Source organism: Cervus canadensis, chromosome 11 (assembly GCF_019320065.1).
Source record: "Cervus canadensis isolate Bull #8, Minnesota chromosome 11, ASM1932006v1, whole genome shotgun sequence".
Taxonomy (NCBI): domain Eukaryota; kingdom Metazoa; phylum Chordata; class Mammalia; order Artiodactyla; family Cervidae; genus Cervus; species Cervus canadensis.
This window is the reverse complement of record NC_057396.1, coordinates 75222916-75239388: the sequence shown is the minus strand read 5'-3', so window position 1 is coordinate 75239388 and position 16473 is coordinate 75222916. Positions and strand designations below refer to the sequence as shown.

The 16473-nt window shown below is 52.4% G+C and overlaps 1 protein-coding gene across 4 annotated transcripts; it reads right to left on the bottom strand.

Annotated features, from left to right (window-relative positions):
* Positions 1 to 2049: 2049 nt before the first annotated feature.
* SERPING1 (serpin family G member 1) lies at positions 2050 to 16263 on the bottom strand. Of its 4 annotated transcripts, XM_043481798.1 has the most exons (9): positions 16184 to 16250; positions 15990 to 16043; positions 15105 to 15182; positions 13667 to 14132; positions 11185 to 11319; positions 8718 to 8921; positions 8396 to 8535; positions 3464 to 3665; positions 2050 to 2530 (listed from the first exon to the last, which is right to left on the bottom strand). In XM_043481798.1, exons 3-9 carry the CDS (start codon positions 15156 to 15158, stop codon positions 2277 to 2279), a joined length of 1455 nt encoding a protein of 484 aa, XP_043337733.1. In that variant the 5' UTR covers positions 15159 to 15182; positions 15990 to 16043; positions 16184 to 16250; the 3' UTR covers positions 2050 to 2276. The 4 variants fall into 4 exon arrangements, with proteins under 4 accessions (XP_043337733.1, XP_043337732.1, XP_043337731.1 ...); XM_043481797.1 differs by lacking the exon at positions 15990 to 16043 and having other exon boundaries at positions 16184 to 16263; XM_043481796.1 differs by lacking the exons at positions 15990 to 16043; positions 16184 to 16250 and adding an exon at positions 15641 to 15970.
* Between the last annotated feature and the right edge of the window lie 210 nt (positions 16264 to 16473).

Here is a 16473-nt window from a genome sequence, read left to right as displayed (position 1 = left end):
AGGCCTCCCTGTCCATCACCAACTCCCGGAGCTTGCTCAGACTCAAGTCCATCAAATCAGTACCGTTCACCAAACCCACCAGGGGAGGATGGGGTCCCTGGAGATGGGTAGCAGACCCCTGGAACTCTGCCTCTGCCGGGGTGGGACAGCAGGGCAGGTCAAGAGGGCGGGGGCCTCAGGAACATGTGTCTATGAGCGTGTGGCCCTCTGTCTCTCAAACGTGACACGACCCAGGTAGGGGAGCTGGGGGTTAAGGACGCCGGTCGCAGAGGTAGCAGAAAAGGAAGAGTGAATTATACTCAAGCAACGTGACACCTCCTGTAAACCTAATAAGTTGTTTCTAATGTTATAGTGATACAGACAGAAAGTTCTTGATTCTTTAAGGAAATCTCAGAGTAGCAAGTTGCTGGGGCAATTCGCTAATACTTTTTATACATACACGCTAAGTCCGCTGTGGTCGATTAGAAAAGTGGCCACAATCATTCTTGCTTCCTTAAAGGCATGCCTTTGGCAGAAAGACTCTGCAGGTCTTTTCTTTAGAAGTGGACACGTTTGCGGAATTCCCTGGCAGTCCGGTGGTTGGGACTCTGTTTTCACTGCTCAGAGCCTGGGTTCAATCCCTGGTTAGGGAACTAAGATCACGCAAGTTGTGAGGCGTGGCTGAAAAAAATTGTGGACAGGTTTTCCTGACTCTTTGAACATAAGCTGGCCTGGTGACTTGCTTTGGCCAATAGGATGAGGCATCGGTGATGTGATGTTACTTCCTGGCTTCAGACTCGGGAGACTTTGCTTGACTCCGTCACTTTCTTAGACCCCTGCAACCTCTGTTTCAATAGGACCAGACTAGCCTCCTGGAAAAGGAGAGACCCGTTGGAGCAGAGTCGGTGAGCTGGTTCGTTTCAGCCAAGGTCCCAGCCGTATGGAAGAGACTGTACAAGGTCAAAGCTAAACCTCATCAGACCCGCCAGCTAACCCCCCAGCTGACTGCAGCAGGCAGATAACCAAGGCCACCCTAACCTGCCGGGCCCTCATGGACTCACTGCTGCTACTAAGTCACTTCAGTCGTGTCCGACCCTGTGTGACCCCATAGACGGCAGCCCACCAGGCTCCCCAGTCCCTGGGATTCTCCCGGCAAGAATACTGGAGTGGGTTGCCATTTCCTTCTCCAATGCATGAAAGTGAAAAGTGAAAGTGAAGTCGCTCAGTCATGTCTGGCTCTTAGCAACCCCACGGACTGCAGCCACCAGGCTGCTCTATCCAAGGAAATGGCAACCCACTCCAGCATTTCTTGCCTGGAGAATCCCATGGACAGAGGAGCCTGGTGGGCTACAGTCCATGGGGTCACAAAGAGTCGGACACTACTGAGCATGCATGCACGCAGAGCTCTAAGAGCGGATGGTCATCTGAGCGGATGGTCATCTGAGCAGATGGCCTAAGAGCGGATGGTCATCTGAGCGGATGGCTTCAACAGTGTTAGCTACTGTTATTACTCCCGTCACAGTTGCTGCAAACAAATGAACAAGATACTGGTTGTGATGAACGACTGCACGAGACGCTCTCCGTGAAAGACTGTGTCCTCCCACTTTCCAGTGCTTCCCCACTCTGCCTCCAGGTCTGGCCGTGTGCCTTGCTTGGGCTGACCGGACGACGGTAAATTTGAGGCAAGCTGAGCTGCAGACTGTGAAAAAGACTGCCAGTCTCTGACTCTTCACTTGGAAACTGTGCCACTGCAGGTGAGCATCGATGGAAGGGTCCGGGAGGTGGATGTGCAGAGGAGAGCCAAGGTGGTCCAGCTGAGGCCACTGTAGGTCAGTCGCCCCCGGCCACTCCACCAACTCTTAGAGACGTATGCGTGAGCACAGGGAAGGTCTGCCAGGCCCAGGCCAGATCAGCGAGGTCAGCCCTGACTCCCAGACTTTGGCGAAATAATACATGGCTGCTATTTTAAGCCATTAAGTTTGAGTGACTTGTTACACAGCAGTAGCTAGCTGATACAAGGGCCAGGGCAGCCCTAATCGTCTAAAACTCAAAGGCAAATGAGAGAGAAAGTCATGGTCTGCCAGGTTTTATTTGTGAAGTCTGCTGTATCTGTGCCAGAGAAAGCTCAAAAGTGCTTTGGAGGGGTTGCCGTCAGGGAGGAGGGAAGCCGGCCCCCCTCACAGGACCCCACGGGAGCCCCTCGGGTGGCGGGCAGGCCTGGGGCGGGAGCGGGGAGGGGCACGTGCAGGCAGGCTGGAGCAGGGCCGCGGCTGGGCGGGCTGAGGCCCCGGGCCGGCTCAGCCCTTGGGGTCATACACCCGGCCCATGAAGACCGGGAACCTGTGCTGCTGGTCCCAGAGCAGGAAGAGGAAGGGCTGCTGCACGTCGAAGACCAGCAGGTTGCGGGCCACGGAGACCACCGAGGCGGCGGTCGCCTCCACCCCGCTCTCCGTCAGCTCCAGGGTGGCCTGGTGCCGAATCCCAGACACCTGCACGTCCGGGTCCTCCGTCAGCCCGCATAGGTTGACGTCGTAGATAAAGTCAAAGTAATCTAGGGCGCAGACGGAGGAAAACAATGGTCAGAGGCCTGCACGGCTGTCAACACGCGGAGCGCAGCCGACATGCGGTAAAACTGTAAATGGAAGGCAACCTCTAAAAACGGTACAAAAAGTGAAATTAAAAAAAATAGTCATTTAAAATATTTTTTAAATTAAAATATTACATTAAGAAACAAAACAAGACCCACGCGGAAACCTCAGCAGCTGGAGACACGGGTCCTGAATTTCCGGGGTTGATCCCAAGTTCCAACCCTCTCTTTCCCCTCCTCTTCTTGTTTATCAGAGTGTAATCGCGTTACCCTGTGCCTTCCAGTCCCGTTTGTGGGCTCCTTAATCCGTGGGCCCATCCTCACTCTAGTCACCACTTTCTCTCAAGTGGTCAGAGGTCTTGCCCCAACCCCCCCAAAACCCTGAAAAGTGATGCTTCCTCATCACCAAGAACCTTGGAAACGAGGTAACGTATCAGAAGGAGGACATACGTACTCAAATGACATCACATACCAGGGCGTGATGTCATATATCAGCAAACGAGATCATCTATTAGGAGATCAAGTTTGAGAAAAGAAAATGGAGGGATATGTATGGCACATGTATGTGTTAAGTCACTCAGTCGTGTCCGACTCTGCGACCCCATGGACTGTAGCCCGCCAGGCTCCTCTGTCCATGTGGTTCTCCAGGCAAGAATCCTGGGGTGGGTTGCCATCTACTCCTCCAGGGGATCCAGGGATCGAACCCGGGTCTCCTGCATCTCCTGCACTGGCAGGCACATTCTTTGCCACTGAGCCACTTGGGAAGCCCAACCTGAGACGATGGATATGAAAAAGACTCAAGAGGGTGTTGACCGCATTTTAAGGCCCATTCCCCACCCCCCACAACCTCTCCTCCTCTGGGGGCCCAGGATCAGTCCCGGGGCTGCCAGGACTCACCCAGCATGTCCTGGCTGCTCTGCACTTTGATGCGCGGCATCGTCAGGTGTGTGGGATGGAACTTGGTCATCTCCAGCTTCTTCAGGACAGCGTTGAAGACGGCGGCGCTGAGAGCCTGCTCCAGGTCTTGGAGATGGTGTTTCACGGTCTGGGGCACCAGGATCACAAAGCTCAGGTTGTGGGACAGCTGCAGGCGGCCCACCTGGAGATGAAGAGACGCAGCTTATCAGTCCTCCTACCCCGCGCTCTCCCGGCTCCTGCCCTCTGGGACCTGAGGCTCGTCTCCAGTCCGTACTGTTTCAGCAAGGAGCCAGAACTAGGCTCCCAGGCTTTGCCACGAGATGGGGTGGTCAGGCAGGCAAACAGTGCTGGTCTGACCCTGTGCTGGTGAGATGCGGAGAAATGAGCCAGAGTTTCTGATTTCACAGGCTGAGGATCACACCCGTACTCTGCTACTGATGAACTGTGGAATACAGGTAAGCAGTGGGACCTCTCTGAGCCCAGTTCCTTTCACATATGTTGTGCATAAAGTATAGAATACACGTAATGTACCATCAGAGTTATCAGGTCTGTCCTTTCAAAGACTTTTGATGGCTTTCCCTGCCTATGAGAGTTGGTATAAACCTCCCGGTCTGGCATTCAGCGTGGTATACAAGCGGATCCTAGCCTACCTTTGCAGTTTGCCAGTAGAAGGACTTAGAACTGGTGGCCAGACAAAAGCAGGAGAGAAATACAGGACCCACAAGTCCCATACACGAATGTTCTCAGCTCGGGATGATTTGCCCCCAGTGGACATTTAGTAACGCTTGGAGCTGGCAGAAACAGGCGCTGCGTGCTCCTGGCATCTCGTGGGTAGAAGTCAGGGTTGCTGCTAAATCCTGCAGTGCCGGGACAGCACCTTATAATGAAGAATCCTTGAACCCAAAGTGTCCATGGTGCCAAGACTGAGAAACCCCAGACCGATAGGACAGAAGAGACGATCACTGAAACGGCATTATGATTGAGGCTGAACAGATGGACACGAATAATCTAGAGTGCAGAATTCAACTGGGCAATGAAGACGTTAACTGAAACCAATCAATTGTTGGAATTTGAAAAAATGGTCCAGAAGAAGCAGGTTGCACAGTGATTTATTGCTTGAAGAGCATGGACACCAGGGCGCTGCTGACAGAGGATCTACACAGGGTTCGTGGACCTGACACTGTGCGCCCCTCACATCCTGTGTGTGAGCCTTGCCTCTCTGACCAAAAATTACCACGTTGTGGTCTTGACATTCCCAGCTAGCAACCTTAGCACACTTGAGTTGGTAAACCTAACCCCCTTCGTTGGGTAAATACTCCTTAAATCCTAGGAAAATTTAGAACAAAGTATGGGAATGAGAAAATAAAGCAATTCTGTAGTATGAACCCTGGGTGATAAGTTCAGAGTAATCTGTGTTTGTTATTTAAAATAGCGTGTATAATTTTTAAGAGTCAGACATGCTTGTTTTATGCTTTTGGACAAAGAAGGGTAGGATGGTTGCATTCGGTTTGAGAATAAAGTTGAGATGTTGACTGAAAGTTGATTTACTCTTCAAATTTAATTTTCACAAGTGGGCTTGACGTGCCAGCAAGATATGGACAAACAGGGGTGTAATTCTGTCCTGTCGAGTATTTAACACGCTAAAGAAGAAAATCAAGCATGCCAAACGTATGAAGTGTATTTATAAAGTATATTATAAAGTATATATAAAGTGTGTTTATAAAGCTCAAAGTGCTTAGGGGAATATTAGTTAACCGTATTTGTAAATGAAACAAATGGTTTAAAGGAGTTTAATCTGGTCAGTATGGCTTAATTAAAGAACAAATGAAAGTGTTTTATAAAAAATTATGATTATAATGTAATAATGTAATTAATAATTTAACTTCAGCTAAACGTTTAAAGGCTTAAGTAAAACTTTGATTTTGAATTTACAATGTGACTACATCAAATAAGTGAAGTGAAGTGAAGTGAAAGTCACTCAGTCGTGTCCGACTCTTTGTGACCCCATGGACTGCAGCACGCCAGGCTTCCCTGTCCATCACCAACCCCCGGAGCTTGCTCAAACTCACGTCCATTGAGTTGGTGATGTCATCCAACCATCTCATCCTCTGTCGTTCCCTTCTCCTCCTGCCTTCGCTCTTTCCCAGCATCAGTGTCTTTTCCAATGAGTCAGTTCTTCATATCAGGTGGCCAAAGTATTGGAGTTTCAGTTTCAGCATCAGTCCTTCCAATGAATATTCAGGACTGATTTCCTTTAGGATGGACTGGTTGGATCTCTTTCAGTCCAAGGGACTCCTAAGAGTCTTCTCCAAGGCTCTATGCTCTTCTCCATGGACTCTATACAGTCCATGGAATTCTCCAGGCCAGAATACTGGAGTGGGTCGCCTTTCCCTTCTCCAGGGGATCTTCCCAACTCAGGGATCGAACCCAGGTCTCCTGTTTTGCAGGTGGATTCTTTACCAGCTGAGCCACAAGGGACGCCCATATCAAATAAAGTATTTGTTTAAAACCTATGGAACTGTAGAGTGGGGAAAGTGAAAGCGTTAGTCGCTCAGTCGTGTCTGACTCTGTGACCCCATGGACTGTAGCCCGCCAGGCTCCTCTGTCCATGGGATTCTCCAGGCAAGAATACTGGAGTGGACTGCCATTTCTTTCTCCAGGGGATCTTCCCAATCTAGGGATCGAACTCAGGCCTCTTGCGTTGCAGATGGATTCTTTACCGTCTGAGTCACCTGGCCAATCCCAAAGAGAGGGAGGGGGGTTGCATAAAACCCCTCCTCCTTTGCCATTAAAAATCCCTCACACTGATACTCTCCCCCCAAATACTCTGAGTTAGAGTGATGCCCAAAACTTGCCATGTATATTCACTCTTTCTGCCTTGTACACGTATTCTGGTTCTGTTAGATAGCTGGGAATACTGAAAGCCATTGGATTGGGATGGATGGATGGAAAGGTGGAAAAGTGCATGGATGGTTAAGACTGGTCAAAAGTAACCACTTCTGTGACATCTTCCTAGCCACTCATTTTGAGTGAGTTGCTCCCTTTAGCATCTTCCATTGAATTCATTAATTTATTCAGCAAACATAATGAGCACTTATTATATGTGGCATTGTTCTAGACCCTCAGATATTGTAGGGAAAAGAGAAAGTCTCTGATCACAATATCTCAGAGAGATAGACAATACTGCAATTAGATAGGCAAATAGACAATGTAATTCAGATAGTGGTGAGTACCATGCTTTTGAACTGTGGCGCTGGGGAAGACTCTTGAGAGTTCTTCTGTTAGCAAGGAGATCCAACCAGTCCATCCTAAAGGAAACCAACCCTGAATATTCACTGGGAGGACTGATGCTGAAGCTGAAGCTCCAATACTTTGGCCACCTGATGCAAAGGGCAGACTGCTGGGGAAGATTGAGGGCAGGAGGAGAAGGGGGCGCCAGAGGATGAGATGGCTCGATGGCATCACCGACTCAACAGACATGAGTTTGAGCAAACTCTGGGAGACAGTGAAGGACAGGGAAGCTTGGTGTGCAGAAGTCAATGGGGTCCCAAAGAGTTGGACACGGCCTAGCAACTGAACAATACCAAGACAATACAGTACCATGGATATATTAGTAATAAAAGAGGATGCTGTTACAGGGTGAGGAGGAGGCGACTTTAAGCAGGGGGACGTCTCCTCCACCTAGGTGACCTTTTCGCTGACACCGGATGAGCCGGAGGAACAAGTTCTGTGACAATCAGCCTGCAGAGGGTCCAGCAGAGGGAAAATGTAGGAAAGCTTCCAGGTGGAAACAGTCCTGGCATGTTCCAGAACAGGTCCTATGTTTCTCAGCCTGATACTGCGTCACTGGGCATCTCCTATTGTTTCCTGTCTCACAGGTCTGTGCCCTGCTATCCTAACCAGGCAGAAATGTCTGGTCATTTGTGTACACGCTGCTATTTAAAATGGAAGACCAACAACGGCCTTCTGTATGGCGCATGGAACCCTGTTGAGTGTTACGTGGCAGCCTGGGTGGCAGGGGTCTGGGGGGAGCAGATCCATGCACACGTACGGCCGAGTCCCTCGTTGTTCACCTGAAGCTACCACAACGTTGTCTGCTAACCAGCTATGAGTGTGCGCGCGTGCTCAGTCGTGTCCGACTCTTCGCGACCCCGTGGACTGTGGCCCACCAGGCTCCCATGTCTATGGACTTTTCCAGGCAACAATACTAGAGTGGGTTGCCATTTTCTTTTCCAGGGGATCTTCCTGACCCAGGGATTGAACCTGCATCTCCAGGATTGGTAGGCAGATTCCTTACCACTGAGCCACCTGGGAAGCCCTAACTGGCTATACACCAGTAACAAAACAAAAAGTTTAAGAAATAAATAAATAACAACATAAGGAAGAAAACCAAGAAAATGTCTGGTCTCTCTTCCTTCCCTCTTCATTCACTGAAATCATTCTGTTCAATTTCTGCCAAGGAACTTAAGCCATTTAACGCATGCACTTACTACATACATGAACACACGGATATGCCCAGATATGTGCACATGTATCTACACAGATGCAGGTGTATGCCAGGACACACACAGAGGAGCTCCTAAGCCAGCAGGGTCTACTGGTGGGTTGACTGGGAAGAGAAACTGAGGCACGGAAGAGGAACACGACTCACTTTTTGCCATTTGACGCAGTAGAGACGCAGGAGGAAACTTTAGAATCTTGCTTTCCAACCTCAAATATATAATGCCTCCCTTGGCCCAGGCTGGAGAGGGGGAGAAGGAGAAAAGATAGGGTGGAAACAGAGATGGAAGCAGTAGACATGACGGGTTTTCAGTGGAAAGGTGCGTCCCTACACCGATGGAGCCACAGCAGAAAGGAAGTCAGGACGCTCAAGAGGCTGTGAGACAGGAGTGGGGAGGGCCGAGAACTCACCCGGGCCTTCAGAGTCCGGTCCGTGAAAGAGGCCACAGGGTACTTCTTGCTGTTCATCATGGGCACTTTGATGGCAGAGGATTTAACGTAAAAGGGCATCATGATTGTTCTGCTGTTATCAAACGCTATCTTCCACTTGGCTAGAGGGAAGAGCAGGAGGAGGGTGACTCTAACGCAGATGGGGAGGGGAGGAAAGGGAGTTAAACACTCTGAGGGCACGGGCCAGGGCAGGTACCGCGGGAGCCAGGGGTGGAACCTGGGGCTGAGTGGGTTTTAAGCCCGCAGGGGAAGGAAGACCTCAGGATGGGGAGACGCCCCTTACCGCTCAGGGCGACCGCGTTGAGGAGGATGAGGCGGGTGTCCTCAGGCAGGCTGTCCAGCAGCCGCCTGATCCTGAGGTTGGTCTTCTTGGCCACCCAGTCGTTGATGAGCTCCAAGCTGGCCGTGCTGTTATTCCCCAGGGGCCTCGGGCTGCTGCCATAGAGCCTCTGAGAGGCGTCGGCGAAGGTGTCCCTGATGGTCAGGTCTGGAGGGGTGGGGAGGAGGGGCAGGGCGAGAGGCGGGCTTGAGGTCCTTCCGGGAGCAGCCCTGCAGAGGGGGCTGGCTTCTACCCCGTGAAGGCGGTGTGGACCAGGGCTCCAGCCCCCTCCTCCGACAGGCGCTCCGTGAGCCCAGAGCAGGCGAACCCTGAGCTGAGCGCGGGAGGCCCCTTCCGGGCCTCTCCTGCCACCCGACCACGGCTCGGCATGGTAGATGGTAACTTCCATTCGCCTCTATTTCCCTTCTTTGCTTCCCTTCATTCAGACCGCTTTCTAGTCTCAGTGGAAGATCGCAACAAGACTTCCTGGGTTTTGCTCTCCAAAACCCAGGCCCACTAGAGAAAAAAAGTGTTTAAAAGAAAAAATTTTCCTGAACTAAATAGGTAATATTGACTGAAGCTGTATTTTCTACCAACCTAGCAAGACAGGTTTATAGCAAATGAGTAAAAACGGCAATGTTTCAAAAAAAAAAAAAGGGCAATGTTTTTTGAGCCCCTCTGAGTCATAACTTTCCCATCTGTAAAAAGAGTTTTTTTTTCTTTTTTTAAAGATAATGATGTGATAGGTGAGTTTTCTTTCTTTCCTTCTTTTTTCTTTCCTATATTTTCTCAGTTTTTTTTTTTTTTTTTGGCCGCGTAGAGCAGCACATGGGATCTTAGTTCCCAGACCAGGGATTGAACCGATGCCGCCTGCAGTGGAAGCGTGGAGTTCTAACAGCTGGATGGCCAGGGAATTCCAATATTTTCTCAGTTTTTCTTTTTTTAAACAGTGAATGGGTATTGCTTTTATAGTTAAAAAAAAAGAGAGAGAGAGAATTTTTTTCCCCAATTTAAAAGTGGCTCACGCTAAACCTGTAATTTTTAAGCTCAGCAGAACTGAGGTTTCAAATGTAGTCATGTCTGAAGCCCACACACTAAAGGGCTCTGGTTGAGGCTGGGTGGGAGTTCAGAGCCCACCTGGCTCCAACCGCCTCTCACAGAAAGTGCTACCCCCTCCCCCGCCGGCATCCCCTCCCCCCAAGCAGCCCCTCCCCCGTCCGCAGCCCCTCCCCCCACGCAGCCCCTCCCCCCACGCAGCCCCCCCCCCGCCGCAATCCCCTCCTCCCACCGCCCTCCCCTCCCCACGCAGCCCTCCCTCCGCAGCCCCTCCCCCCACGCAAGCCCCTCCCCACGCACCCCTCCCACGCATCCCCTCCCCCCACGCATCCCCTCCCCCGCCGGCATCCCCTCCCCCCACGCAGCCCCCTCCGCACAGCCTCCCTAACTCCCACTCCCACGGGGACTCCTGCAGCAGTTCTGCAGAAACCTAGGGCTCTGGGGAACAAAATCTGAACGAACTGCGTTAGACCATTTTGGAAGCTTATTGCTCTGATTGTTGTTGTTATTATTTAATTGCTAAGTCATGTCCGCCTCTTTTGCAACCCCATGGACTGTAGCCTGTCAGTCTCCTCAGTCCATGGAATTTTCCAGGCAAGAATCTTGGAGTGCATTGCCATTTCCTCCTCCAGGGGGATCTTCCCGACCCATGGATCAAACCCATGTCTCCTGCATTGGCAGGCGGATTCTTTACCACCGACTGTTCTGATTACCTTACCTAATAAGGCAACATATGTAAATGGCAACAAATTCATATAACATAAATGTACAAAGAACAGGAGTCCCAAGACCCCCGACCCAGGTTAAAAAAGTCTCTCTTTTTGTTTTTTGGCCTCACAGCTGGCGGGATCTTAGTTCCCCAACCAAGGCACACACCCGAACTCAACCAGTGGAAGGTCAGAGTCTTACCCACTAGACCGCCCGGGAATCTATTCCATGTCTAGAGCCCTCCAGCCCTCCAGCGCTCTCTGTTCCTGGATGCCGAGGACTGTTCTTACTTTGATGAAATTGATGAATGCAAATGACTTGCCCACGGTCTCACCTGGGCACCTATCTGGCACCCAGGAGCCACTGGGTGTTTCTCAGGCCCGTCCTGCTCTGCATTCCTCCCCCCACCCCCTGCTTCTAGTTCTAACATTCCCTCTGTCCTCTCTTTCCCCAGTGCTATGGATGGAGAGATGGTTTAGTCACTCAGACATGTCTGACTCTTTGCGACCCCGTGGACTGTAGCCCGCCAGGCTCCTCTGCCCATGGGATTCTCCAGGCAAGGATCCTGGAGGGGGTTGCCATTTCCTCCTCCATCCCCAGTGTTAGGCGCCCACCCAAATCCTGAGGGCCCAGCCCAGCCCCTGCCATCCTTCCCCCTGACACTCACCTGAGCTGTGGAAGATCTGAGAGAACGAGGTGAAACCTTCGGACGTGAAGGCATTCAGGGCACGGTGGACACAGCTGAAGTTCTGGGGGTAAGAGAGGAGGCGCTCCAAGCTTTCCTTGGTTTCTCCTCCAGCCCCTGCAACAAAGACCAGAGCGGGAGGAGGGACCAGGGTTAAGAGACCAAGCCGCAATGGCGGGGCAGGGCAGGGGGGTTAACCCCGTATCATCAGAGCCAGAGATGGTTTCAAAGACAACACATGTCAGAAAGAGAAGGGTGGGGGAATTATGAACAATCCAGAATTTTCTAGGGCTAAATATTCCCTTCCTGCATTTTCCTACCTAATTTTAATACCACTCGTCACCCAAAGCCTGGTCCAATCACCACTTGTTCCACATGACCTCTTATTTAGTCGGTTCAGGTTTACAACGGTTCAACCTATAAGCAGGGACACCTGGTCGTCATTAAGAAGAGAGAGCAGAGACTCATAAAAGATGTCCAATACCCTTTCCCTTGTTCATTATTAAATACTTATTGTCCACACCTTCTGTGTAGCAACAGATAGAATTTAGCAAGCACTCACTTTGATCCAGGCATAGTAACTGCTTCTCCCATAGTATCTCTTTGAATCTTCACTATAACCCTTTTATGTAAGGACAAGTACTAACCCCATTACGCAGATGAGAAAACTGAGGTTTAAGAGAGGAAGTAATCTACTCATTTTAAGATCATGGAGTTCATAACCTGAGGGTAGAGAAAAGATTCAAGCCATTTTGGGGGGGGGGGGCAATAAAACAATTAACTGAAACCAATCAAAGGAAATTGCACCCCAGGGGGCATTTGGCCACATCTGGAGACTTTCTGGGTGTCGTACCTGGAGGTGTGGGGTACCACTGATATCTAGCGGATACAGGCTAGGGATGTTAGGGTTCTGGGACTCTAGTAGAAAGGTTCCCCTTCTACTAGTAGAACAGGTTCCCCTGTTCCTCACTGTATCGGCTCCAGTAGGCTTCCTGAAATCCCCTTTGGAGTGATAGCTGTTTCCATTGCCTGGAGCACTTTTTTGGGCCATTTCTAAGGTAAATTACCCCAGGGGAGTTGACAGTGGTCTCTCAGGGAAGTGGAGGGATTAACATTTTTTTTACCTCCTACCAAGTTAGGCACTGGGCTATCTGCTTAATTTTTCTTTTTTTTAAGGGTGGCTCAGATGGCAAAGCGTCTGCCTGCAATGTGGGAGACCCGGGTTCGATCCCTGGGTTGGAAAGATCCCCTGGAGAAGGAAATGGCAACCTACTCCAGTACTCTTGCCTGGAAAATCCCATGGACTGAGGAGCCTGGTGGGCTACAGTCCATGGGGTCACAGAGTCGGACATGACTGAGCGACTTCACTTTCACAACCATTTCCATTTTACACAGAGGACTCAGGCTCAGAGAAGTTAAGTGATCTGCCCAAGTTCACACAGCTAAAAAGCAGCATTATTATGATTCTGCTCTATGTCTCTCTTATCGTTTCCTTATGGCCTTACCCTGAACCACGGTTGATGGGCTGGAACCTTATTTAAATGTTCTTGCACAGCTCATAGATTTTATAAGCCATGCTGCTGATGCTGCTGTTTACTCACTAAGACGTGTCTGACTCTTTGCAACCCATGGACTGTGGCCTGCCAGGCTCCTCTGTCCATGGAATTCTCCAGGCAAGAATACTGGAGCGGGTTGACATTTCCTCCCCCAGGGGATCTTCCCAACCCAGGGGTTGAACCCATGTCTCCTGCAATGGCAGGCAGAGTCTTTACCACTGAGCCACCTGGGAAGCCCTTTATAATCAGTAATGCCTATTAAATCATGGTTAAATGAAAGAATAAATGTAAGTTCCAGAACAAAAAGATTCCCCTCCCCCACCATAGCCCATTTTTACAGCTTCCTTCTTGAGGCATTTTTTCATTTTTTTTTTAAAAGTCGCTCAGTCGTGTCCGACTCTTTGGGACTCCATGGACTAATGTAGCCCACCAGGCTTCTCTGTCCATGGGATTCTCCAGGCAAGAATACTGGAGTGGGTTGCCATTTCCTTCTCCACGAGATCTTCCCAACCCAGGGATCAAACCCAGGTCTCCCGTGTTGCAGGCAGACGCTTTAATATCTGAGCCACCAGGGAAGCCCTCTTTGTGACCCCATGGACTATAGTCCATGGAATTCTCCAGGCCAGAACACTGGAGTGGGTAGCCTTTCCCTTCTCCAGGGGATCTTCCCAACCCAGGGATCGAACCCAGGTCTCCCACATTGCAGGCGGACTCTTCACCAGCTGAGCACCAGGGAAGCCCAAGAATACTAGAGTGGGTAGCCTATGCCTTCACCAGGGGATCTTCCCGACCCAGGAATCGAACAGGGGTCTCCTGCATTGCGGGCGGATTCTTTACCAGCTGAGCCACGAGGGAGCCTGCCTCAGGGAACGTCAAACGCATGAACTGGAGAGAAGGCGGGCTCTCACCAAGCAGGGTTTGGGTGAGGAGGCTGGCGATGCTGAAGGGGGAGAAGATGAAGTTGGTCTCCTTCTTCTTCAACACCGAGAAGTCATGATAGAGCTTCAGGGAGAAGTCTGTCAGTGCCTCCCCCAGCACCGCCTCTGCTTCTCGGATCTCCGAGTCAGAGCAGGAGGTGATGGGCGCTGGGCAGAAGGGTTCAGCAGTGGGCTGGGTGGTTGGCTGGACTGGTTCGGTGGCAGGCTGGCTGAAGGCCTCGGTGACAGTGTCTTGTACGATGGTCAGGTTAGTCATTGGCAAGGTGGAAGAGTCCTCGTTGCCTTGACCAGTCAGGGTAGTCATCGGCAAGGTGGAAGAGTCCTCGTTGCCTTGAATGGACTCGTTGTCGGGAATACCTCCTTTCTGGCTGTCTCCTTCACTTTCCCCTTCTTGTAAGCTCCCTGGGCCGACGATCATATCTGAGGCGACTCTGTCCTGTGGTTCAAGAGACTTTCTTTCTTTCTTTTATTATGAGGCACAGCCCCCTTTAAACACAAACACTCAAAGAGAAGGTGGGGTGTGTTGCTTAGTTGCTAAGTCTGTCAGGCTCCTGTAGCCCGCCAGGCTCCTCTGTCCATGGGGTTTCCCAGGCAAGAACACTGGAGTGGGTTGTCATTTCCTTCCCCAGGGGATCTTCCCGACCCAGGGATCGAACCCACATTGGCAGGTGGATTCTTTACCGCTGAGCCACCAGGGCATCGAAGGTGGGATACCCGAGAATTGTTCCTGGCAAAGCTTGGTGGGACAGGGGCCTGCCTGGAGCCCCCACCATGGATTGCCTCAGAGAAAGCCCACATTATCCCATTTAACTGGTAAACAAAACCGATGCTGAGACATTAAGCAACTAGCTCAAGGTCTTAAGAGAAGCCGGAGGAAAAACTGGGGGTCAGACTTGGGTCTCTGCTTCCAGATGCCTTGATCACCACCACATCATCTGATCCATCTCAAAGGGCAATGCTAAAGTCAACTTCGGCACACGCCCACGGAATGCACACGCCAAGGTAAACACCCCCCCTTTCTCCCCGGCTCACCCCTTACCCCTGACCTCCGGAACCACTGGGGGGAGCTTTCCCACCCTCACCCCGCAACTCAGGTTTCCACGATAACCTCTTGCTTTTTCCTTTCAAAATGCTGTCCATCTCCTTTGCCCTTCCGCTTTATTCTCCACTTTGTACATCAGGGCCGGTCGCTCCCCTAAGTGCCAGGCTCCCGGCCACCGCAGCGGGTACCGCAGCCCAGGCAGGGTTAGACCCCGCGTGGGCCTGAGTCCCTGCTCTTTCCAAGCTGTGTACTCACGCTGGTGGGAGGACCCCCGGTGCCGATCCCACGAGGAGCTCACCTAATTCCCCGGAGCCTGAAGGGTTAACCTCAGCCCCGCTCCCGCCTGGCCGCGCAGGGGTCACTCACCCCAGCCATTAGCAGCAGCAGCAGGAGGGTCAGCGGGGTCATCCTGGAGGCCATCTGGGAGGCGACGTCAGCCCGGACCTGCAGGGCCAGCCGGCTTCGGGTGCCAGCTCCGAGCCTGGGGGCCTGGGGGCCCTCCCGCACGCCCACCCCCGCGGGGCCCGCCCCCATTCAACGCCCCCCACCGCCGCCCGCCCGGACCGCCTCCTCCCGGCGCCTCCCCCTGTGTTGTTGTTCCCAGACCGCGTCCCTTTCCCGGCTCCGGCTGGCCCCTCGTCCCAGCCCCCTCCCAGGCCCGAGGCGTCCACCTGCTCCGTCTAGAGGGTCCCGCGGCAACTCAACAATGAAGCCCGGGGCCGGGGGAGGGGGGCGGGCCGGGAGGGGGCGGGGGAGGGGAGAGGAGGGGAGGGGAGAGGAGGGGAGGGGAGGGGCAGCGGCGACGCCCAGAGACCGCAGAGACAAGGGGAGCCTGGGGGAGGGAGGGAAGCCAGGACCGGAGCCCGCCTTGCTCCCCAGACCCCCAACCGCCAGCGCCAAACCTGCTCCTGACTCCCGATCGCTGCGCTGCCTCGGGCTGACTCAGCGGCTAGTCCCCCAGGGTTGGGGAGGCTGGGGTGGGTGGGGGTTCGGTCCTAGCTATTGGTTGGCCCAGGACACTGCCCAGTTACAAATTAAGGCGGATAGAGTGCTGGTGTGGTTTCCCGTAAATCAGGCTGGGCCGGACCACTCGGTCCAGCCCCCGCCTGGAATTTCAGCTCAAAGCCCCTGGTGATCCGGGCTGGGGAAGCTGGGGTGCAGACCTCGGGTGGGCACAGCCAGGCGTCCTGCTCCCTCCGCACGGGGCGGTGATGGAGCCGTCCCAGACCCCAAATGTGCTCCGCAGCTTACCAGCAAGCTGCCTTCCCGGAACTGCTCGTTGGGCTGGATCCCTGAAGGAACGCTCTGGAAAGAGGCCCGAATGTGCCCATTGGATGTAATAGCTAAGAGCCTCGCAGCACTTAAATGTCTGGCTCACTTGGTGAGCCTTCTCTTGAAGATGAAACCTGGACTGAACCTCTGAGGTCCTGACTTCACCCGCTCACCTCTGTGGCTGGTCCCCCTTCTCTTCTTGGCGACCTGGGGTCCGTGGTGCTACCCCTCTGTAACACGCCAGGGATCTGGGACACCCAGTCCAGCAAGCATTCGCCTTAAGTGAAAACCAGAAAACTTGGGAAAAACAAAACCGAAACCAGAAAGGAAAAAAAAAACAACCCAGAAAGCTGGGTATTTGTGTCGAGGGGTGGGAGGCTGGAGACTGGGGGCCGACAGACCCGCTGTGAGACCTGGCTTGTGTGTGACCCCAGCAAGTTGCTTTCCCTCTCCGTAGCTAGCT